The following is a 24,815-nucleotide window of genomic DNA, read 5'->3' as shown; positions in this document are numbered from 1 at the left end:
CAGAACAGTGTTGCAACATCACTTATACAGAGTTACTCAGTAGATGCAGCAACATTTATTATACATGATACATTACAAAAGAAAGGAAAACAAACTCTGTAATTCCTGTACTGCCCTGTAAGTGTTCATAACTTTAGTAGTTTGTGTATTTTTTGCATTTACAGTATCACCACCAGATATGAATTCGTCTTATATGGCACTTTCAAGTTAAACTCACTCAATTTTTTCTTTGGGCCATCATCCCATCCATGGTGAGAGCATGAAATTAGCTATTAACATCGTGAAACATATCCTAAAAATAAATCAATTTAAAGCTTGTAGCAAACTTTACTGACATTGAAATAATGACCCATAAATTAATATAAATAATAATAATAATAACTGACAGCTAGGAAATGTGCTATAATCATACATATATTTTCATATTACAAGCCCCTGGTTCCTTACATTCGGTGGTGATATTACTATATAAATATAAGATTTTTACACCTTGAAAAACAGTCAACACTTTGATAAATCTGAATCATATGTGTGATTTTTTTAAACAATTTTTACATTCAAATAGTTTAATACAAATGAATATCATACGGAAAGTTCCATATAATCCTTTGAACATTCCTTTTAACAGAATGATACAGGTTATATTCACTATGGTTATAAGGAATTAAAAGCAGCACAAAAGTTAAATGTTAATTAAAAGTTAATATTTAAAAATACCAAATGCATATAGTGAAGTCATAATCTAGCTCATCATTGTTGTTCATAGCTAGTAAAGCAATAATATAAGAACTGCATCTCTTGTACAATCATATATCTCTATCTATGCCGTTTTTAAAAAAGAAATCTTCATCAACAATTTATAATATATCGCACTTAAACATTCTGCGTATGAGGAATGACTTTTTTATCATTAAAGACATAAATTCATCAAAATATCTCTTTACAGTACAATGCCCAACTGACAACTCCAGCCCAGACTGTTTAAATACATTTAAGCAGGATTAATTCACACTGTTAAAGCACTTCTAAACAACAACTTTATTAAAATATCAAGTCAGTCAAGATCTGGCACTCACAGTCCTAATTACATGAAATATCTTATCTAACTGCACTTATGATTTACAGAATCCACTACCCCAACTCATTCCTGGTTTTTAAGTGTCAAGAGCAATCACACAGTCCATCCTGTAAAGAACGTCCTAGACCAAATCTGGTCAAGTGTTTTAAAGCCATTTCTAATCTTTCCCTCACCTTTTGTTCTGAAGCTTTCCTGTCCAGTCTGTGCCTGAGAGTTCAGCTTTATAACTTGCCAGGACCCTGGTGCTTGGGCATTAGTTTGCTACTGTACACATGTCCTTGAATTACCATAAGGCTACTACTAAATTTAGACTGGACAGGTATAGGACTGGACAGTATATAAGTAAACATTTATGTACTGTAAGTCTGTATTGTAGGAGTATGTTGGGTGGTTTCTTCACCAGGCTACAGGAGAGGTCGTGCGAGGGCTCCTGGGGCTGCGTGGAGGGTTTTCTGTAGTCTGGATATCACTCAAAGCCCTCTAAACACAACAGCACACAACAAACATATTGAAATACATATATAATAGCTTTAAAATGCATATAAACCTCATGGTCATTCTTATAACTACAGGTTCCAAAAGAGGGTTTTCATAACAATGCAACTGAAAAACCTTTTGGGTTTGTCAGAAACCTTCAGTGAAAAGAAAATATGCTGAAAATGTACTCACCCTTAGGCTATTCAAGAAGAAAGCTGGATAAAATCTTGAAGAAAGTTAGTATTACATCACTTACTCACCAGTGGATGCTCTGCAGTGAATGGAGTGGATTTTTGGTCAGAATTGATGGTTTAAAGTTAAACACCTAATGATGGATTTGTTTCTTACAAACATGCAGCTTTTCAATTCACAAAATGTTAACTGATGGACTGGAGTCATGAGAGTTACTTGTGGATTATTGTGTTTTTATCAGCTGTTTGGACTCTCATTCTGACGGCACCCATTCACTGCAGAGGATCCATTGGTGAGCAAGTGATGAAATGTTAAATCTGATGAAGAAACAAACTTATTTACATATTGGATGACCTGAGGGTGAGTACATTTTCATTTTGGGTGAACTATTTCTTTAAAATAATCATTTTCCACTATAAGAACCTTTTGTGCATTGAAGAGGTTCTATGGATGTTAAAAGGTTATTCATGGAACCACTGATGCCAGAACCTTTCATTTTAAGAGTGTACATGAAATCATGAGTGCATATATCATGAAGTCAAATCATTTTCATTATTAAATGAACAAAAAATAACTATCAGCCAGTATTCAATAAAATCAGTTGTACATGTTTTCAACAATCAAATTTATGTCTCTCTTTCTTGTGCATATTGCAACTTTCCTTTCTTTTGATTTATCAGTGCATTCACTGTTGTACTTTGTAATAGATGTCTGTTAACTAGTTGTGTTGTAAGGGAGCAGAATGTGAAAAAAAAACAGCTCTCAAGAGAGCTGGGAAGGAAGAGTGACCTATTTTTTGCCACCTGTCTGTGCTAAAAGCCTCAATACATTTCTCTGCTAGCATTCATTTACTACATTTTCATGAAAATATCCATCAAGTCATCTAATGCAAAACCTACCTCAAATTTAGCCATGAACTCTGCAAAGATACCGAAGAAACTCTCTGTGGTGGTGGCCTTTCCGTCCTCACCAAAGAATGATGCAACTTTGCAGAACTCTTCCGTTGCCAGCTGCTGCAGGGACTCCAGAGACTGCACAGCAGGGTGACTGTTTTCCAGAAACCCCTACATGCAAGTAGTTAAGGTGGTTTGCTATGAATTTGGCAGATGTCAAGTATATTCAATGGTTGAAATGTTTATATAATCTTGTCCTGATGGGTATCTGACCTGGATCTGCTTGGAAAAGTCTTATAGTTACAAATATGGCACAGTTAAATTTAGTAGAAGACATATATAGTCAATTTGGATGTTTTAGCAGGAGGATACGCTCATAACAATGGCAAATCGATCCTCAGCGGTGGCTGGCATCTTCTGGCAGGCTAAACGAATGTCCTGGATTGTGGCATGCAAGTCACTGAAGTCAGAAGTGATGTTTCTTTGATTCACTGTGGAGAAAAAAGCAATGGAAAATATGAAAGAGATCTGATCACTGCAGAATCTTTTATGCAAACAAAAAAAAACAACATTAAATGGGAATGCTGCTCCTTGTTTTGGACAAAATGTGACGAGAAGCACCATGGATTGTGTAAATTAGTATTTGAACGAGTATTTAGGCTTGGACTATGAGACATCACAGAAAAAAAAGAAAGAATTCGGACTGCCTATAAGTCTGGGGACTCTTCACCTTTGGCTGCTTGTGGAACCATCTCAAGCTCCTTCCCAAAGTCCAGAACCTCTGGAAAGTGCTGGCACAATGATTTCACCAGGATATGCAGAAATGTTGACTTTCCATCCACTGTTTTGGTGGTACTGAGCTTCAACCAGAAAAATGTAGGATTACAGTTACATAATGTTAAAAATAAAGGCTATGTACATACAAAAAAAAATATTTCACACAAATTAATGATGAATCTCATGAACTCATCTGCAAAAGGTGCATACACAGCAACGAGGCTTACTTCAGTGAGAAAATTGATCTTAAATCCAGTCGTTTTATTGGTCTTGGGTTGGCCGTTATTCAGATAATTCCCCATAGCCAGCACAAACTGAAAAAAAAGGGGGAAATGAATATACATGCTATGATAGAAAGATCATATTTATCTAATGTGTGCACTGGGATGGTATGTTTGAGTATGCATTATGAAAAGCCTGCCATGTCAACAATCGTTTATCCATGAATTAATTTCTTTGTGTGTTTGTTTTCAAGACTGTATGATTATGTGCCTGGGTAGAAACTAAATGACTCTGTGGAAATGAAGGAATTATACCTCCAGAATCTTGGCCAGTTTTTTGCTGTTTTTGAGCTCCAGTGAAGCCTTAAAAACACAATCGTAGGCCCCCCTCATCTCCTCTGTTTTCTCTTGCAACGTAGTCTTAAAATGCAGGCTTTTCAAACGGGTCTTATACTCTGGCACTGATAGCATCTGAACATAAACAATATAGACAAAATATATGCAATATACACAATATATATACACAAGTACACACATTGTGAGAATTATATTAAAATAAATAAATAATATACATTTTAAAAAATACAACTTTACATATAACTCGTAATATCAAATGCAACCACAGAAAACTTGATGAATATCCATGAAACTATCATTAGTCATGTACCTGTAGGACAAACTGATCGGGCTCACTGAGTTTGCTTGGGTCGTCTCTGTACTGCTCGTATTGTCTAACCTCATCATTGTCTGGTGCGTATAGGAGCAATTGTTTAATATGTGATGAGTCTAAACGTTCACTTGACAACGTCATCAGCACCTGGCGTAGCTCGCTTGGTGATAGCTTCAGATGGGCAATCAAGATTGCTATAAAGATAGTAGAAGAGTCTTAATAACAAAGTGTACAAGGGCATGTGCTTATAGGCTAATAGCTAACCGCTAAGAAGCTTGTAGTCTAACAACTGGGAGAGTTAGCAAAAGGATCATGCTATTATCAAGTCTAATTTACAAACAAAAATAGTCAAAAAAAAAAAATGTTGTCGCAGAGCAAGACAAAAAAGGACACATGTATAAGACAAGTTAATACTTGACTGGGACACACACATAAACATCTAAACATTTAAAAGTAAAATCCACCAAACGGAGCACAAATTACCATTTACAGCCCATTACACTTTTGTACTGTGATGTATTTATTAATTTTTTTCCAAAAAAGGACATTTAACTAGAAAAATTATGAAGCATTGTTTGCTACTCACAAGCATTGTAAGCTTTCTTATGGGAGAGAATCTCCACCACGTCTTTCTTCTTGAAAGTTTCCACCTGAGGTGAGGGCTCTGGAAGAGACACTGAGACATGAATCGTAGCGTGAGTGAAAAGAACTTGTAACGGAAATCATTGTGTCAAGTTGATAAAAGGATAGTTAGGTCCTATGCTGCCTTAAGTCCTCCTGGGAAATTTCTACATACAGCATAAGCTTGTAAGTGATGTTGGTTGTAAATGATAGGAAAAAGTAGTTGTGTCACACAAGCCTCCCTCCTCATATACTGGAATAGTAGTCTCCGCCTCAGACGTCATGCCCACAGACTATTGGCTGAACTCAGATACATATAGCACACAAAATGTTCAGAATTTCTGAAGTCGTCATCTGATTGGTTGAATTCTACAGGATTTCTGAGAGATGTTCTATATCGTTCAGCCTTGAAATGCAGCAGTCATGACGCCAAACCACTTTATGAAGCAAGAAAGCCATTGAGTTTATAACAATAATCACATCATAAACTTGCACAACGTTCTTGAATCAACTGCACGCCAGTCTGTTACTGTAGGGACATCAACTTCAACAATTTCACACCCCTAAACATGACACTGAAGAAAACAAACTGTGATTTGTTGCTTTACATGTCTGTCAGATGTCCTCTTGGGCAGTCCTTGGCCCACAAAAGCTGCTATGGAGTCCAGGCCTTCTGCCATCAGTTTGAAGGTCTGGCTATGCAAGACTACTGGAGTAGTGCTTTCTGGCAAGCTTTATCACCATTCTTCATCCAAAGTAAACAAAAATACTTTGTACAGCCAATATTTGCAATTAAAATTTCATTATGACCAATAACATTTTGCTTTCACCATTATAAATAGACACACTGCAAGTCAGAAAGTCAGAAACTATGACATTGTGGTTCATCTTTTTTGACATAACCTGAAAGCAGCTCCAATGTCTAAAAATATTAAAGGCATGACTTACAAGACATTTTTCCTGGATATTATGCACATGGTTTAGATTAACTAAAAAAACAAACCTTTATATTATTCATTGACCCAGGAGATTAATTTCCATCTTATAAGACCATAGAATCTTTCTATATATCTCGTTTGTCTTCTATAAGATGTGCTATAAAGATGCTATCCCAAGTTGAGAGTTTTTTCCAAGTTTCTTCTTGCAGCTCTTTAGTTCCTCATTTTCTCACTTTAAATTATAGACTTCATGGTGCTTTTAAGTATTAGAAGACACAGAAATGCAGTTCAGTAAACTCTACAAGCAGCAAATGCCGACTATTACCTATGGACCACACTGTATCTCTCCCTTTGAAAGATATAGAAAGCAACTCCCTTCTCAGCTTGTCAACTGCTTTTTTGTTCTCTTGGAAATGGGTTATACATATTACTTTTCTCACATTTTACTCACCAGGGCTCTTTTGGGTCCCAAAATGAAGCTCCAAGTCTAGGTATTTCACCATGTCACTCAGCTTGTCGTAATCAGAATCTTCTTCCAACTGTAGTGAGAAACCACATCTGTCCTTACATTCTTCATTCTAACGGACAGAGCCAATCTCATAATGATGGACATCCTGAAATGTTCCATCATTACAATGGACCAATATATGTCTCAAATGGCATACTACATTTTTTCAAGGTCTCCTCCAACTATTACCAGAGATTTTAGCGTTGTCAATTTGTCTCATGCTGTTGCATCTGTTTGAAATTGCAAATATAAGTGACCACGAGATTTAGATCTCCTTCAGCTATAACTGGCGCAAAACATCAAGATTCATTGAGTCAGCCATTTAAGACACAAGCAATTCACACAAAGACTCAGTTTATTAGGCTGAAACTTCTTACCTGTCCCCAAATGGTTCCCTCAGAATTTTCCACTTGTTCCCATCGTAGCCGCTTAACACTCATATGACTGGAGTCTGATTTTTGTGGAGAGGCCTTTGGGAGCGGAGGAGGCATGCAAGGTGGGGGTAAAGGTGGAGGAGGAGGTGGCTCCACAGCGGGCCCATCAGTGGGGTGGCGAGTTTGAGGTTGGGGTGTACTTGGTGGTTGTGTTTGGGAGAGGGCCTCATGGTGGCTGTGACGGTGATGGTGGTGACGAAGTTCGTGGTACATGGGTTGAGGGCTCTGTCTGGCCTGTGTAATGGGGGGAATCTGTGGGGTTGAGCGATGCTGTTGCTGCTGCTGAATCTGCTGAGCTTGCTGCTGCTGAATCTGCTGTTGCTGAAGCTGAAGCTGTTGCTGAATCTGCTGTTGCTGCTGCTGAAGCTGCTGGTGAAGTTTTTGCTGCTGCTGAAGTTGTTGTTGCTGCTGTATCTGCTGAACCTGCTGTTGCGATGGATGAGGCTGGAAGGTTGACAGAATCTGTTGGGTCTGGTGAGGTTGGTGGGGCTGGTGAATCTGGTGGTACTGAGGAGCTGACTGGATTGGCTGAACCTGGTGTATGTGTTCAATCTGATGAATGTGGCGGGTTGGCGGAGGAGCTTGATGCATCTGGTGGTGGTACTGTTGCTGAGTCTGCTGAGATGGTTGAATATCTTGAGCCATGTGTGCCCGGTGCATTTGTCTGTCCACCATCTCCAGTCTTTCAATTTGCTCCATGTGCTCCAAGCGTTCCAAACGCTGGATCTGCTCCAATCGGTCAAGTCTATCCATGGAGCTTGAGAGGTGAGCCTGGTGACTCTGATGCATCTGATAAGCATGGTGTACTTGTTGATCTGGATGCAAGGGCTGGGGCTGCATGTCATAGATATGTCTATCTGAGCGTTCCTTTCTTTCAATCCTATCAAGCCTATCCATGGAGCTAGATAGTTGAGTGTGAATAGTCTGGTGTGAGTGGTGGCTTTGGTGCAATTTAATAGACTGAGATTGGTGGCCTGGTTTATTTTGATGGATTGGATGCATCTGGTGATCCTGTTGCACCTGGTGGTGTTGGTGAACCTGGTGAGCTGGACGAACCTGATGGTGCATCTCGTAGATTGCATGACTGGGGATGGGTGACTGGTTTATTTCTGGAGAGGGCATAGGGGGCAGAGACTGATGCATCTGCTGCTGATATTGCTGAGGGTGGCTGGCTGTTGGTTGAACTGGAAGTGAGTGGTGCTCCTGTAGGACTTGGTGCTGGGTCATCAGCTCATCATGTGTGGGCAACACCTTGTGAATGGATTGTCTTTTTGGAGGTGGGTTGGCTCTTGGCGGAGGCGGCGGAGGAGGTCCAGGGTGGCGACGGAAGGTCAGCTGTCGGGGTGCATGGTCAGGGGTGAATCCAGCAGGTGGAGGGGGGTCATTAAATTGGACAGGGGGAGGGGGAGGAGGAGTCAGAGGGGGTGGAGGAATGTGCTCTGAGCTGGAGGAGTAGGTAAGAGAGCTGGCTTCTTCACTGCTACTATGTACTTCGCTTGGACTGCTTAGCTCGGGAGGCATATACGGACCTTCTTCCTCCTCCTCCTCCTCCTCCTCCTCCTCCTCTTCCTCTTCCTCCTCTACCTCCTCTTCCTCATTCTGGAATGTCATCTGGACAATATCCTGTTGTTATTTTGAAGTAAAATATACAAATAGCATTGAGTTTTTGCAGTATACCAATGAAGATTAGCCATTGATCTTGTATCAAATAATTAACCATTCTAATATACAAACCTCTTCATAGTCATTCTCTGGTGACAGGAAGTCATCCACAGATAACTGCTGTCCTAGCTGCTCGCTCAGAGCCTCCATGAACAAATCTGTGTCAGAGGTACGAGGTGGACGTGAGAAGGTGTAGCGCTTCTTCCTAATGGGTGGACTAGGGGGGTAGTCCGGAGGAGAGGGTGGAGAGAGAGGTGGGCTGTCTAAACTGATGTATGGGTTGGACTCAGCACTGGTTTGAGAGGGAAGACCTGGAAGGTAGAAGGAGCACTGGGGACTCAGTGGAGGCTCCTGCATCCAAGAGTCAGTTTGTGGAGGAGGTGGTGGTGGTGGTGGAGGTGGCGGCACGGGCTGTGCTGATGCAGATTTGCGGCTACCTGAGAGATGAAGATGGAAAAGCAAAGGTTAATAAGATAAAAGACACTGCCTCAGATGAAATTCCTACCTATTACACAAAGAAATGGCAAGGATTTTCTAGAATTCACAAGCTACAATGGCAATAAAAAAACTAATAAAAAAAGTACACTGACTGTACCTGAAGTGGCCCGAACAGATGGAGAGGAAGAGTGTGCCCTGATGGACTGTGAGGAAGCGTGCGGGAAGAGGTCTATGTTAACCAGAGTTTCAGGAGCTGGAGGAGGTCGACTCTTGAGGGACTTGGATCTCTTCCCGGCATAGACATTCTCCAGCTCAGCATACACAGCTGACAGCTAGATAGAGGACAGGGACTAGCTTGTTAATATACTATAAAAACAGTGCACTTGCTCAAGCATTTCAATGTTTGTAAACCTGTATAATCAAAGAAGAGTGCTCACATTAGTCAGATTGTTGGGCGTCTCTGGCAAGGATGTTCCATCCCCTGATTGTCTCTCTCCAGGAGTCAGTCTCATAGGTGCCACCTCCACTGGCTCAGTGCAAATCCCTCATGAAGTAAGAAAATAGCCCATCAACTCTCATTTCAGTTTGCTAAGAAAGCTGCAGTTTTTGATGATGGTACATAAGCTTCCACTTCCTACAATGCTGTTTTCGTGGTACATAATACAAGGTGTGAAAGTAGACACAATTTCACTCCATATATAAGTAGCTAAACATGTGTATGCCAGTGTATGCCTGCATGGCAGTTGTTGTTATACTGGAGTCTGCAGACTTCCAGGTGCTAGGTGGCTGGTAGAAAATTAGAATTTTGAAACATGTATAAGGAATATTGAAGTTAAAATGTATATTGAAGTCAGTTTTTAAACACACTTCGTGAGGCAAGTCAGACAATATGAGATGACCACTTTTTTAACTATATGCAGCCCTAGTAAGATATCAATGGCATCAAAAAATTGAAAACTGCTGTCCTACGTTATAATGTGTAATCCAACATAGTGTTCAAAGACAGCTTACCCATGCCCAAGTGAGTGCCAATAACCAGATCATCTGAGCTGCGTCCCCTCACACTGCTCCTGTAGGTGGTTCCTGTCACCTTCATGGAGCTGCTGCGCCTATGAGGCTCATGGGCTGGAGGTTCAGGTTCTGCTGTTGGCACTACCGATAATAAATACATGCACGCATACATATGTATTTATACTCTATATAGACTGAAGGGCTCACGTGTAACTTTATATCCAAGGAATCGGGAGATCTTGTTCTGACAGTGTTCCTGCTCCTCGTAGGTCAGCAGCTGGTAAATGAACTGCCAAATCACCTGTTTTGCTGGGGTATCCAACACAGGGAAGATGTCCACAATCAAAGTGTCTACATTTCTAATGGCACGGAAGAAAAATTCATCAAATCAGGTTTCACATAAAGTTCAGGAATGTTCTCAGAGAAGCAATGGAGACATTTCCATCTTAGAAAACGCTTTCTTTTCTTTCACTAAAATATTATGGGTATGTCCTTCACCTGTGCTGGAAGAAGGCCTCCAGGGCCTTGCAGATGGTGTATCTCTCTTGGAGTGTGAGAAGGTGCTCAAGCTGCTGGCTGAAGGTTCGACCCTGTACGCGAATACTGGGTGGTAAGATCTCGGCGACCCACTGAAGGGAGCTAAGCACAGGAGCACGGGAGCGTGGAGAAACCTCCACCTGTTCGGGTTCGGTCATGGTGAAGGCCGGCGGGCTATCCTCAACCACCAGGCTGGGCATTGCCCCACTCCCCTGCAGCATGGACACCACCTTCTCATGTGAACAGCTCCTAAGAGGATGTACAAAAATACGAAATATGCACAGGGTTGACTTAAGCCGGGCGCACACTGTAAGATTTTTAATAGTCCTTCACGATTGTTGCTCGTCAGACTGTACGGACATGATGATCATGTCACACTGTGGGATCTCAGTTGTCATTAATGTCAGACTGTACGACAGTCAAGATGTGTTAAAAATGGATGCGTGCATGAAAACTTCACCAGAGTTTTACATTATCAACCCATACACGTTCAGTGACTTTAAGCTGCATTACACGTGGGGCTGAAATGTTGGCTATCATGAAAAGTATATGAATGGCAGCAATACTGGCATATTTATGAAGAATAGTGTTAGCAGAACTACACACCCACATGAAAACAGCGGCATAACCGGTGCTTATCATAGCAAGGGCAACATATAGAAATTCTGTGAGCGGAGGAAGGGAGCGCCGGAGTTTATGGCAGTTAGAAGAAATCTCTAGAATTAATTGATCATGGCTTGTCTTGAAAAACGAAGACAGTTTGACGTTTGTCAAATTTGATCGCAACAGCCCTTAATCGCCTGTCAGTCAACATGCCAAACCAGTGATCAAAGACTTCAGATTTTAGCCTAGGATTATAGGAATCTTTCAAGATTTAAGCGGTTTAATTTATCTCAGGCGACCAAATCGAGGCCAAAATCGCACAGTGCACGCTGGGCTTCATAAGATTATGAGCCTGAAGAACCCATATGCAAAATAATAGCGTTGCTTGCTTTAGACTTTATTTCACTCCCACATTAGGATAAAAGCCATGAATTCCAATGCAACCCCAGCCTCACCTCATGTCCAACCCATTGAGAAACAGGATGCGATCTCCAGGTTTGAGACCCGCCTTCTCAGCAGGGCTGCCTGCAGGGGAATGGCAACAAACCAAGCAGAAAGTAACTACTGACAGCAGATCATATGGGCTCCAACTGAGATTAAGCGGTGTTCAAGAAATGTCCTTTGAAATGACGTGAGATATATAAGTCAAGACGCTGAAGAAGCTTGGGTGTTTGTCACTTCCTGCCCAAGAATGGATGTCCCTTTTTGGCTTTTGAGGGCTGGATATGGGAAAAGTGTGAATCTAAAAGGATTTGTGCTAGATAAAAACAGAGCTCTACCACCTGTGCCCCTCTGACTCAGCCTGTGGAGAGTCTTCTGTTGTGTCTTGTTGTTTCTCTCTCTCTCTCTCTCTCTCATCTCCTGCTGTTCTTGCACACTGCCAGTTTCTGCCGCCTAACTTTTTAATGGGTGCCATGAGTCAGAAATGACAGAACTTTCATGATTTTAGCATTCACGTCATCCGCTTCAGTTATATGTCTGATAATTCACTCCCCTTCACTTGTTTCATGTCCAAAATATATTTTTCATCTTTCTAAAATAGCCTTGTTTTGTTGTAGGATGTCAACTAAAATAAATGCACCACAAGACACAAACCCTTCCCTTATGAAAACAAAAGTCAATGTTTGAAAAGAGTAAGAAAATAATATTGTAGAACAACAATCTAAATTAATTAATTAATCAATCTTAATTAAATATTAAATGTTTCAACATCGAAATAAGACACTTCACTTACAACCACGACCATTTTGGTTAATTTCATACCTGGTATTACAGAGTCGATCCAGACTGGAGCATGACCACGCAGAGTAAACCCGAAACTCTGGTTCCCTTTGTACACCCGTACTGTCCTAGAGAAACATGATAGTGAAGAGATTTAAAAAAAAAAAACATCTTAAAAACAAACGAATACAACCTATAGATGTCAAGCAGAACATCTTGAATCTTTATACAATGTAGATTAACTAATATACACTGAAAATTATAAATGTAACACTTTTGTTTTTGCCCCCATTTTTGCTGAACTCAAAGATTTTTCTATGTACACAAAAGGCCTTTCTCTCTCAAATATTGTTCACAAATCTGTCTAAATCTGTGTTAATGAGCACTTCTTTGCCGAGATAATCCATCCACCTCACAGGTGTGGCATATCAAGATGCTGATTAGACAGCCTGATTATTGCACAGGTGTGCCTTAGGCTGGCCACAATTAAAGGTCACTCTAAAATGTGCAGTTTTATCACACAGCACAATACCACAGAAGTCGCAAGTTTTGAGGGAGCGTGCAAGCGTGTTGCCCGTGAATTGAATGATAAATTCTCTACCATAAGTCGTCTCCAAAGGCGTTTCAGAGAATTTGGCAGTACATCCAACCGGCCTCACAACCGCAGACCACGTGTAACCACACCAGCCCAGGACTTCCACATCCAGCATCTTCACCTCCAAGATCGTCTGAGACCAGACACCCGGACAGCTGCTGCAACAATCGGTTTGCATAACCAAAGAATTTCTGCTCAAACTGTCAGAAACCGTCTCAGGGAAGCTCATCTGCATGCTCGTCGTCCTCATCGGGGTCTCGACCTGACTGCAGTTCGTCGTCGTAACCGACTTGAGTGGGCAAATACTCACATTCGATGGTGTCTGACACTTTGGAGAAGTGTTCTCTTCACGGATGAATCCCGGTTTTCACTGTACAGGGCAGATGGCAGACAGCGTGTATGGCGTCGTTTGGGTGAGCGGTTTGCTGATGTCAACGTTGTGGATCGAGTGACCCATGGTGGCGGTGGGGTTATGGTATGGGCAGGCATATGTTATGGACAACCAACACAGGTGCGTTTTATTGATGGCATTTTGAATGCACAGAGATACCGTGACGAGATCCTAAGGCCCATTGTTGTGCCATTCATCCACGACCATCACCTCATGTTGCAGCATGATAATGCACGGCCCCATGTTGCAAGGATTTGTACACAATTCCTGGAAGCTGAAAACATTCCAGTTCTTGCATGGCCAGCATACTCGCCAGACATGCCACCCATTGAGCATGTTTGGGATGCTCTGGATCGGCATATACGACAGCTTGTTTCAGTTCCTGCCAATATCCAGCAACTTCACCATTGAAGAGGAGTGGACAACCTGATCAACTCTATGCGAAGGAGATGTGTTGCACTGCGTGAGGAAAATGGTAGTTACACCAGATACTAACTGGTTTTTGGACCCCCCCAATAAAGTAAAACTGCACCGATTGTTGCAGCAGCTGTCCGGGTGTCTGGTCTCAGACGATCTTGGAGGTGAAGATGCTGGATGTGGAGGTCCTGGGCTGGTGTGGTTACACGTGGTCTGCGGTTGTGAGGCCGGTTGGATGTACAGCAAAATTCTCTGAAACGCCTTTGGAGACGGCTTATGGTAGAGAAATGAACATTCAATTCACGGGCAACAGCTCTGGTGGACATTTCTGCAGTCAGCATGCCAATTGCACGCTCCCTCAAAACTTACGACATCTGTGACATTGTGCTGTGTGATAAGATGGCACGTTTTAGAGTGGCCTTTTATTGTGGCCAGCCTAAGGCACACCTGTGCAATAATCATGCTGTCTAATCAGCATCTTGATATGTCACACCTGTGAGGTGGATGGATTATCTCGGCAAAGAAGTGTTCACTAACACAGATTTAGACAGATTTGTGAACAATATTTGAGAGAAATAGGCCTTTTGTGTGCATAGAAAAAGTCTTAGATCTTTGAGTTCAGCTCATGAAAAATGGGGGCAAAAACAGGTGTTGTTTTTATAATTTTGTTCAGTGTAATTGCTTATTAAAATAATATTAATTTGATATTATTGGAAAATATATTATATAGATATAATACACATACACAGCCTCTCCACCTTCTTTGATCATATTTACTAAGGGTATGAATAATTTTGCGCACAACTGTATATATAGTATCCTTACAAGTTAAAAATGTGGCATATTGAAAGTTCTGCATAATGTTACATAATCATAGTACAAGAGTGTAATTTTACTGAACAGTGACAAAACGTCTTGTGCCACATTTGAACTCAAATGTCACAGATTTTATAAAATCAATACTGTTTGTTGCGTTCTCTATAGTTAGTGTTAATAATATAGTCAGACAAGCTCTGAATTTCTTCCACTGCAATCATATGCTGTATATGCTGTCATTATGCAAACAGCGAGCAATTCTTCAGTGCAATAAAGCCACACTTTCAGTTTTCCTACAGTATTAAAAAGAAACTACACCTGCTTTCCTGGAGACATACCAATAAGTGTATTGTACTAATGATTGATAGGATTTCACATCCTCTCACCTTTTCCTGTTTATGCATCGGACACAGGCTTAACTGAGAATTAATTCATGCTTCTGAAACACAATAGTACACAAGCCTTGTAACGTTTTAAGCATAATATAGGCTATAATGAGGATGAATCTTGATTTGTCATTTCCGCTCTCACACATACACAGGTGTTAAATAGCATGACTAAAAATTACATGTAAGAGTGTAAGAGTGAAATATTGCAGAGGCATAAATCTACATCATTAACAGCCTACAGTAGTTGTGAAATTGGAAATCCAACAAGAAGGGATGAATTTATTTAAATCAATGCATCAATCAAGGTATTAATTAATCTATCTATCACCTAGCATTATGATTATATGATCTAATTAAGTAACAAAAACAAATGAAAATAAAATATAGCAAAATAAAAGTATAAATAAAATAAAAAGATTAACACTTTATTTTACAGTGTTCTTGTTACACGTTAACAATGTTCTTATAATAGTAATAACAGTAAATTATAAATAATTACAGGCAGCTAACCCTAAATCAAACCCTAACAGTGCATTTTACATTACGTGTTAATTACTATTAATTAGCACTTGAATGTATAATTACACTGTAACAGGGACACCTTAAAATAAAATGCAACTAATAAAAGAATCAGAATTAGCTTTATTGCCAGGTATGTTTGCACATACGAGGAACAGAAGCTCCACAGTGCGACTGAATGACAGCAACAGGGCAGGACACAGATAGTAAAAAAGCATAAATAATATAAAAACAAATAAAATAAAAGTATGTGTGTATTGTATAATTACACTGTAAGAAGGAAACCTTAAAATAAAATGTAACTAATAAAAGCATAAATATTAAAACATAAATAAAATAAAAAAATAAAACAAAATTATGTGTAGTATATGTGTTGAAATCTGTCTATCCGATTTACTGGAATACATAAAACTTGAGAATGTAGATGTCTACTAAAGAAGACTCTAAATATGAACAAAAATATGAATTAGGAAAATATATCACATCAAAAGGACAAAATATGAAAGCAAAAGGGAATTAAAAATTCTACCACATCAGTAACAAATGCAGAAAAAAACAGACGAGAAAAGAGTGTAACTGTTCCCATTGTGACACTTCCACTGACCTGCGGGTAGAGAAGGAGCTGGAATGGCCTGCGATGAGTGAGGTGGTCTTGCGGAGACCACGGGCAGGAGGCATGACCACTTCCTCGTTGGCGGTCCGGGGCACAGAGCTGGCTCGAGTGGACACAGACAGCAGCCGTTCGGGGTGGTCTTCACTCCGGCTGCGCCGTAGCCGATTGTTCCTGTGCTCGCTGAAGCTTCGGCCTCTCAAGCGACTGATCAAACTCTGGGAGACCATCTCATCAAAACGCTGCCTGTGCTTCTTAGGGATGAAGATCCTGACAAACATGGCACACACACACACACAGCAGACGGAGTCACAGAGGAGAAACTGTTCAGGCGTGTGAACATACACTCAAGCCTGCTGAGAGAAGCACTGGATGAAGACACACAGGCAAATGGAGGAGGAGGGACAGCTATGAGAAAATCTGCTATAATTACACCGGATTACGGAGATGTCTGTGACCTGCTATGAAAGAAAAAAAGAGCTCATGTGGTGCAATGAAGCATTTGTTTTCTGTCCTGTGAAGAGGGGTGGGTAAAAATATCCTGTTTGATCAACTTCAAAAGCTAAGCAGGTAAGCAGGTGACTTCAGAAAGATGTCTGATGGGCATTTGAAGTCCTGAGAGGATGAATGATTAAAGTGAAATAGAGAGCGCTTTTTAGCCCTCTGCGATATAAGCCCTCTCTGAATTTTTCATTCTCACCATCCTTTGAGGGGGGAAGTCATGGCCTAATGGTTAGAGAGTCGGACTCGTAATCCAAAGGTTGCGGGTTCGAGTCTCCGGCCGGCAGGAATTGTAGGTGGGGGGAGTGAATGTCCAGCACTCTCTCCACCCTCAATACCACGACTGAGGTGCCCTTGAGCAAGGCACCGAACCCCCAACTTCTCCCCGGGCGCTGCAGCATAAAATGGCTGCCCACTGCTCCGGGTGTATGTTCACGGTGTGTGTTCACTGCTGTGTGTGTGCACTTTGGATGGGTTAAATGCAGAGCACGAATTCCAAGTATGGGCCACCATACTTGGCTGAATTTCACTTCAAAACCAAATTCAAAGTTATAAACATCTTCATTAGCTTCTACTAACCCAATCTGTAAGTGAAAATATGACCTAAAGTATTAAATGTATCATATATCACCAAAATAGAATATATTACCCACTAGACTATTTTGACTCTAAATTAAAGAGGACAAAGCCATAAAAAGGATTTAACCCGTGCATCATGAAGCACAGCCCAGAAGCAGCTCAATAGCTTCACTTTGCTTCAGGACACAAATCTTACTTTAGACAAAAAATGGCGAGCCAACACCGTGCCAAAATGGTGTACTGTGCAAAAACAAAAGGTGCTTAAAATAAAACAATAAAATTAACACTATCATGAAGAGCACAGACCAAACAATAACAATATTAGTAATAAATATTATGCAAAGACATAAATATTTTTTGTATTGTCTGATCAGAACAGAGCTGCGACCTGTTTTTGAGTCATGACCAAACTGTTGAAAACCACAGAAGTATTCCTATAGTGTATGTAATCACAAGAACATCATACTGAGGTGAAGCTTAGATCACAAACTGCAATTTTCACAATTGCAAATACAAACAGCCATTCTATACGCAACTTATGCTGGTTTTCCTGCATCTTAAGAGCTCAGGGCCCAACAGCGGAAATGAGACATTACAATCCTTTAAAACCAATATTTTAAAGCTTACGAATCAAACATGATCAAATCAGTAATGAATTCAAGTACTACTGTGCCATGGAAGTTTTAAAAGTACATGCTCTCTTCAGTGAATTCACTTGTGAAAGTATCCCCAAAAAACTCCTAATTCAACTTAAATCCACATTTCACTCAAAGTTAACTTTTACTTAGTTCAGGATGCCCTCAATTAGAAGGAGGTCACAGGAAATCTAAAATTAACCCCGTGTCAGAGAGGGGAGGGAACACAGATCAAGGACACACTTTTCAAAATGAATGAAAGTGGGAATGAAGAACGTATTCAACAATACAAGATGTCTATTAACACAAGTAATTGATCTCTAAGCCCATTTAGTATCTCTGAATGCCTATACTCACATTAACAAAGCATGGCATGCATTTACAAACTGACTAACATTCTCTTAACAAGTCTTAAATGACATAAAATGCATTATTAAAGAAAGCAAGCTCAACAACAAGGCCAAATGAGGAGTTAATATGGTTTTAAAGTAAAATAGCAACAACAAATGGAAAGAATTTCACAGTAGGTCTCAAATCTTTAATGTCTTTTCTATTTGCTAAGTCTAATATTGCGTGAAACTGGATAAATTATTACAATTTCTCTAGAAATTTGATCAAACCTCAATTTCTGAACCTAGTTTCTTTGTGATCCTATAAGGTTTTTCTTACCGAAAACGCTTGGAGATACCCCTGTCGCGCCCCATCTCTCCTTTAAATTAAGATAAGTCTCAAACGAAATGATGAGATGTTCTTGATTATAGTGTAGGAGTCTTCATAAAGCTGAAATAACCATTTAGCGAGTAGAAGAGGATAATTGGAAAAGCCATTATCTCCAGTATCCAGATGAGGAGATGTTTATTAGCGCCAACATGAGGAGCGATGACGTTGCATGGATGAAGGAGGAATCTTCAGGTCACGTCATTATCGAGTCAACTTTGGCAAGGTCGCCCACATCTCCGTGCTGGGTTGCCTTGGGGAGTTTAACATTAAAAAGGAGTCTACATCCAGAACAGTAGACCAGATGCCTTCAACTGCAGACGAGAGGCAAAGTTGCAGCTGCTTCAGATGTGAAGAGAGAGAATAGAATGAAAGAGTGGAGCAAGAACAGAGAGAGAGTGAGAAAATAGACAGCGTCCCACTGGAAATCTAAGCCAGGTCAGCACGAGTTACTCAATCCAATCGACATAATTGTGCATGAGTGAGAAGATCCTCAAGTATCCAAGTTCAAGACGTGAAGACAAAAGTAGAGTTTGCACAGCCGACAACCAGATACAAAGCTGTAGTTTAATGCAAAACCTGAAGCCACAAAGAAACAATTCCCTCAAAATTCTAAGCAAGGTCCCACAATCTTCTTAGTCGCTTTGTACCTCAACTGGAAACTCGCAACTTTAAAGCAAGAAAGTTGTTATGTGGATTTTGTGCAAACTTCTGGTGCATCACCCACCTAAGAGAGGTTCATTATAAGAAGTAGGCTGCTTAAAAATAGGGAGGTTCCATGGGGAGAACTAGGCAAATTTTTGCTGGGATGAAGCGCAGCACACAAGCTGGTCAGTACTGGAGTGGACTGAAGGACTGTGAAAATGCAGTGATGCATGCCAAATGCAAGTGATATTGATGCAGCTAGAAAGCTCACTGAGATGCATTCAGTCTACATGTGTCTGCTATGGAAGCTTGTTTCTGCCATGGGATAATAAAAAATGGTAATGTACCATGGTAAAATACCATCATCAATAGTTTTCTGGTGCTTAAACCTCACATAAAGAATTCTGAAAACATGCAACAAATATTTCATAAAAAAGCAACTTGCCTCTGAACAATGGAAAATGACAGAAAAATCAAAGCTTTGTCCAAGTACAAAAAACATTTCTTACTTGCTAAAGAAGGCGTTCATGGTTCCCAATAAAACACAGAGATAGGCTATCAAGGGTTAATCAGAACAAGCTGGTGAAAAGTGTGAATCTAGGTATCTGGAGCATGCTGTTCTTCTTCATAATTCACTCTTCATGCCGGTAAGGGTGATTTAAAAGTGGTCCCAGTTTCCAAGAATCTAACGTTTAACAAAATAACATGCATATTTGATAAACACTTGATGAAACAATATTTTACCCTGTAAACCTCACGGGCATAAATCCTCACTGGTAGCGAAGGGGCGGTTGCTGTTAAAACTGCTCCGTCAGTGTAACTGAACACATTTCAGCTATGAGACGCATCAAATTCTCCTGACAAAGACCCTCATCAGCGAGTTATTACAGTGAGAGGGAACCGACACAAGCAAAGCTCTGAGAGGGAGACTTATTATAAGAGTATATTTTCACAAAATATCATATTAAATCTAATTATAATCAATTAATAATAATTAAGTAAAATAAATAAAACAATATTAAAATATAATTATTAATTGTTAATGACTATAAGGAATAATTAAATAGATCAGTTTTTATAAAAGCTACTGATGAAAAATATGTAGTTTAATAAGCATGTTTAAAGAAATTAAAAAGCCAGATATAATCGCCCTAATTTTTTAAAGCATGAAGAGTTTTTTAAAGAAGGAGGATGGGAGGGAATAGCCAGCTCATTAAAGATGGCTGCCTGTAATGACAATGCAAATTTATGATCTCGCGATTTCGCTACACAAACAAAATGTGGAAATGCTGAAAGATTTTACTCCAGTTTAAAAGTTATTACACTTTTCAAATAGGTTGGAGGAAAGCATGGATCAGATCAGCTCTGATGAGATATCTGAAATCACAAGGTATGTCAGTGATACAAAACGGAAGCACAAAACTAACAGAGAGACTATGAAGCGGAGGAAGAATTTAAAAAAAAGTGTATATAACAGATGATACACAGGAATATGATACTTTCTAGGGCTTTCAAGGGAGCAATGTTATCTCTCAACACAATCCGGATGCACAATATAACAGACACCTGATGAATCTCTACCAGCTCCAGATAGATGGGCTTGAACCTCATTTTTATTAAATCTTAACGACTGCCATGACTTTATTACGTGATGGTTATTAGTCAGTGTTACTATTCAAATTAAGATGTAGGCTCCTTCCTTGAATGTTGCTCAGAAATATTTTTTACTAGGATTATTATAAACAAAACAAAACAAATTGCGGCCTTTAAAAGGTAGGCACTTTTTTGAATGGTGCTTAATATTTTGTTTTCTGGAGTTGAAAATAAAATAAAATATACTTCACCCTTGACCCTTGTCACCCATCCAAACACAAAGAGTAAACTTAACATGCAATGGAAAGTTGTGATTTGTAATTGGGAGGCGGGTCATGAAAGCTCATTGGTACCTGATGCTGTCAATCAGCTGCTGATGTTCCTCGGTGAGCAGTATTTCTGGAAGTGTAGATGCCAGACCTTCAACATCCCTCTCATTTGCATACTGCTTCAGCAAATCAAACAGCCTCTCTTTAACCTCAGGCTCCTCCCCTAAAATCTCCTCAACCTATAAAAATTCAGAACAGAACATTTTAACTTCAACACAGGAGTTTGAAAATGCCAGTGAAAAATTAAAAGCTATCATATGATGTTTAACCAGACCAAACTAACTTTTTGAGGTTCGAGTAACATTCTAACACTTTAGTTTAGGGACCAATTCTCACTATTAATTAGTTGCTTATTAACATACATATGACTCTGTCAGTAGGTTAGTTGTGTATAGGTTTATAGTGTTTTTTTACTTCATTGTTGTATGTCTGTATTTATGTAGCACCGTGGCCCTGTGAGGCACGACATTTCGTTCCACTGTATGTCCCCACATGTAGCGGAATGACAATAAAGCTCAACTAGAACTTGAACTAGAGTATTGGTTGTTTTAGTAGTTATTAGTTTACTAGTAGTTTTATTAGTACCAAAGCACATATTAATCTCTTATTCTGCATGACCATATTCTAGATCTCTTAATCCTACCCCATACATAAACTTAACAACCTTATAACTAATAACAAGCAAAAAATTTACAGTTAATTGAGTTTATAGTTCGTTACTAGTGAGAATTGGTCTCTAAACTAGAGTGTGAGCCAGTTTTTCCATGCCCCTTGAGACTGACCTTCTTGTTGAACTCCAGAGCTTTGTGTTTGCGGTCCTGCCTCACCATGTTTCCGCTCTGATATGTCTCTTTCATGCTGCTGCTGGTGCGTTTCTGCCAGCGGTTCATTCGCAGCACTCCCAGACGCAGCGTACGTCCCTGAGAGGCCTTGATCATGGCCGCCGCCGTCTCGTGCTGTTTCACTGGAATCCCATTCACCTCCATCACATAGTCACTTGCTCGCAGTCCACTCCAGCCGGCTGGAGAGTTGAGCATGCAGTCCTCCACCAGCAGGGGACTGTCTCCCACTATAGTAAAGCCAAAACGACCATCAGGCCCCGGGGCAATGTCCATCTGTGGTGGTAAAGTGGATAAGGGTGAGTGACATTGGTTTGCACTACAGAACCAAAGGAAAATTAGGAGAGATCTGAAGTCTCTTTTACAAAACAAAGGCACCTTATATATAATTTTATTATTTAAATGATTATTTTAAATATCTACACCACTGTTTAAAATTTTAAAATTGTATATATCAAGAGACATTTATCATGTTACAAAAGATTTCAATTTTACATAAGAGCTGTTCTTTCGAGCTATCAAAGAATCCAAAAAAAAAACATTGCTTTTTTATTTAGTAATCAACCAATTTCCCATATGAACTGCTTTTTCTTCTCTTGAATTAGGTCAAATGAAACCGAATTTAAGTCAGTTTTGTTATTAACAGTAAAAATTGCATGTCAGTGAAGAAAAACTGGCCTGTTCAATTCTAGACACAACGCCAATGCTGGGCGGCACAGTCTTGAGGGTCTGAGCCAGAGCGATGAGGGCTTTAGTGCTGAGGGACGAAACGTTCTGCCCATCGATCTCCAGAACCTGGTCACCTGGCTGCAGTCCAGCCATGTAAGCGCTGCTGCCCTCCACCACAGAGAGGATGTAACTGGGTCCATCTCCACCCAGCTTGAAGCCAAAGTCCTCTGGCCAACCCTGGTTATTTGCTGGAAGGGCCAGTTCTGGAAAAATTCAATACATGAGAGATAAGTGGCAAGGAGAAAAAGAGATGTGAGAATCAACTTTCATTAGCGTTAGTATTTCTAAAGTAAAATTGATTTAAGTATATACTTGTATGTATGTTCACAACATAGTGAACAATACATTTTGAGAAAAAAAATAATAATAATAATATATATATATATATATATATATATATATATATATATATATATATATATATATATATATATTACACACATACACACACACACACATCACTCCAAAAGACACTTTTCAATTTGATATAAAATTAATTTTGAAATAAAATAACATTAAATATTGGAAGACACTTTGCATTTATTTTAGAGAACAGTTCAGGCATTACAGAGTTTTAGCACTTCATCATATAACCTACTGTAGTGCTGTAACCTGCTGTTGTAATTGAATTTGTGACCTAATAACAAAAAAAAAATAATAATCAAAAAGGTTAAGCAATAACTTTACGCACCAATATTCAGTGGGAAATCTCTCAGCACGTTAGGGTTTGGGTCTGTGGAATTGAGGAAACATTAATTTGTTTATGTATATGTCTGCAAATTACCATATAATGAAAGGCAAAAATATATAAACATCTAAACTGTCTTATATTTTTTAATAAAAGATGCAAAAAATATAAGGTTATTTTTCTCAGTTCCCACCTCACAGAGCTCCATGTTCTGCTTTATGAACTTACAGAAATCTTTGGAGGCACTGCGGGATCCCGATCGGCTTTGGCGAAGGGAGAAACGGCCCTTCTGGCTCTTCAGAAATCTTCTCATCATGGTTTCTGGGTCTTCCGTGTAGAAGTCAAGCTGTAAGAGGTCACCTCAGGTCAGCACCTCCTCACCCTCCTCAACAAGTCACTGCTCCATCATTACCAAAAAGCAATTGATCTGGCAGGTTTAGCCTCCATCGAGGATCCTATCAGTCCAGTGTAGATCAGGAGAGCGCGGTCAAGCTCTCTGCAGCCGTGGCTCTACATCTCCACTAAGCTGGTCCAGTTCAAACCCTCTTGCAGAGCGCTGAGCAGAAATCTGGGACAAGCTAGCTGGGTCTTTTAATGATTCTTTTGCAAGAAAAAGGTACAGTGAAGCCCCATTTTTCTATAAATACCTCCCTCTCCCTCTCTCTCTCTCTCTCTGTGATGCTGGTGGATTGGGCCCTCTCTCAGGGCTGAGGAGTGACCCAGAAACTGCCTGTCAGAGCAGCAAAGGACGACGCTCCGATTACAGATCCTCAGAGATGCTGTGGTACAGTTAGATGTAGTCTGGTACATTTAACTCCAATTCCCCTTCTAAGAATCTGATTCGCTATCATTCTTCCAACTGTTCCTTATTCAAGCAAGTCTCAGAACACCAGGAATGGTTAACCTCCAACTCTGCAATTATAGGTATGATTTAATATGATATTAATAGCATTTTCAGCATGACGTCAAAAAGTAATGAGGAGATCTGTGACGCTCAGGGCCGGCAGTCAGAAGGTTGCTGGTTTGACCTCTGCAAAGAAAGAGCAACCCATTTGTGACCTTATGGAATATGGAAATAACAAAATACAAAGTACTTTGATTACTTCCCTGTAAGTAAATATACTGCAAGTAACTTTGAATAAAAGGGCATAACTCCCAAAACATGTAAAAACGGAACATGTAAACACATGTTTTGGTCGCAAAAGAAAACAACATCAAATTTAAATAAAACAAAAAATACATAAAACAAAACTAAATAAAACAAATTTAAAAAATATTTGTAAAAAAAAAAATGGAATACAAAAACAAAAAACACACAACATTTAAATAAAACAAATGTAAAACGCAAAAGAAAAGTAAACTAAAAAAAAGGACATTTTAAACAAAAAAAATAAAATGAAACAAAAATAAACTAAATAAAACAAAACAATAAAAATAAAAATAAAATGTTAGATTGCAATTAATTACAATTATTAATTAAATACTATTATATACAATTATATACAATTTTAATAAACTAAAATAACACAAAACTAAAATTTA

At 39.6% G+C, this 24,815-nt stretch overlaps 1 protein-coding gene across 1 annotated transcript; it reads right to left on the bottom strand.

The window, feature by feature from the left end:
- Positions 1 to 1,474: 1,474 nt before the first annotated feature.
- Positions 1,475 to 23,589, bottom strand: LOC306869104 (delphilin-like; the record flags this gene model as incomplete). The annotated part of the gene is made up of 24 exons (XM_079415714.1): positions 1,475 to 1,558; positions 2,647 to 2,811; positions 3,013 to 3,131; positions 3,371 to 3,500; positions 3,645 to 3,731; positions 3,954 to 4,109; positions 4,306 to 4,502; positions 4,895 to 4,984; positions 6,319 to 6,406; positions 6,753 to 8,432; positions 8,544 to 8,908; positions 9,067 to 9,241; positions 9,347 to 9,453; positions 9,921 to 10,061; positions 10,128 to 10,279; positions 10,419 to 10,706; positions 11,516 to 11,585; positions 12,324 to 12,409; positions 16,013 to 16,288; positions 21,042 to 21,196; positions 21,800 to 22,132; positions 22,535 to 22,788; positions 23,277 to 23,318; positions 23,502 to 23,589. 24 exons carry the CDS (start codon positions 23,587 to 23,589, stop codon positions 1,475 to 1,477), a joined length of 5,328 nt encoding a protein of 1,775 aa, XP_079271840.1.
- Between the last annotated feature and the right edge of the window lie 1,226 nt (positions 23,590 to 24,815).

The sequence above is a fragment of the Barbus barbus genome (genome assembly GCF_936440315.1).
Source record: "Barbus barbus genome assembly, chromosome: 4".
Lineage (NCBI taxonomy): Eukaryota > Metazoa > Chordata > Actinopteri > Cypriniformes > Cyprinidae > Barbus > Barbus barbus.
This window is presented reverse-complemented; position numbering and strand designations above follow the sequence as displayed.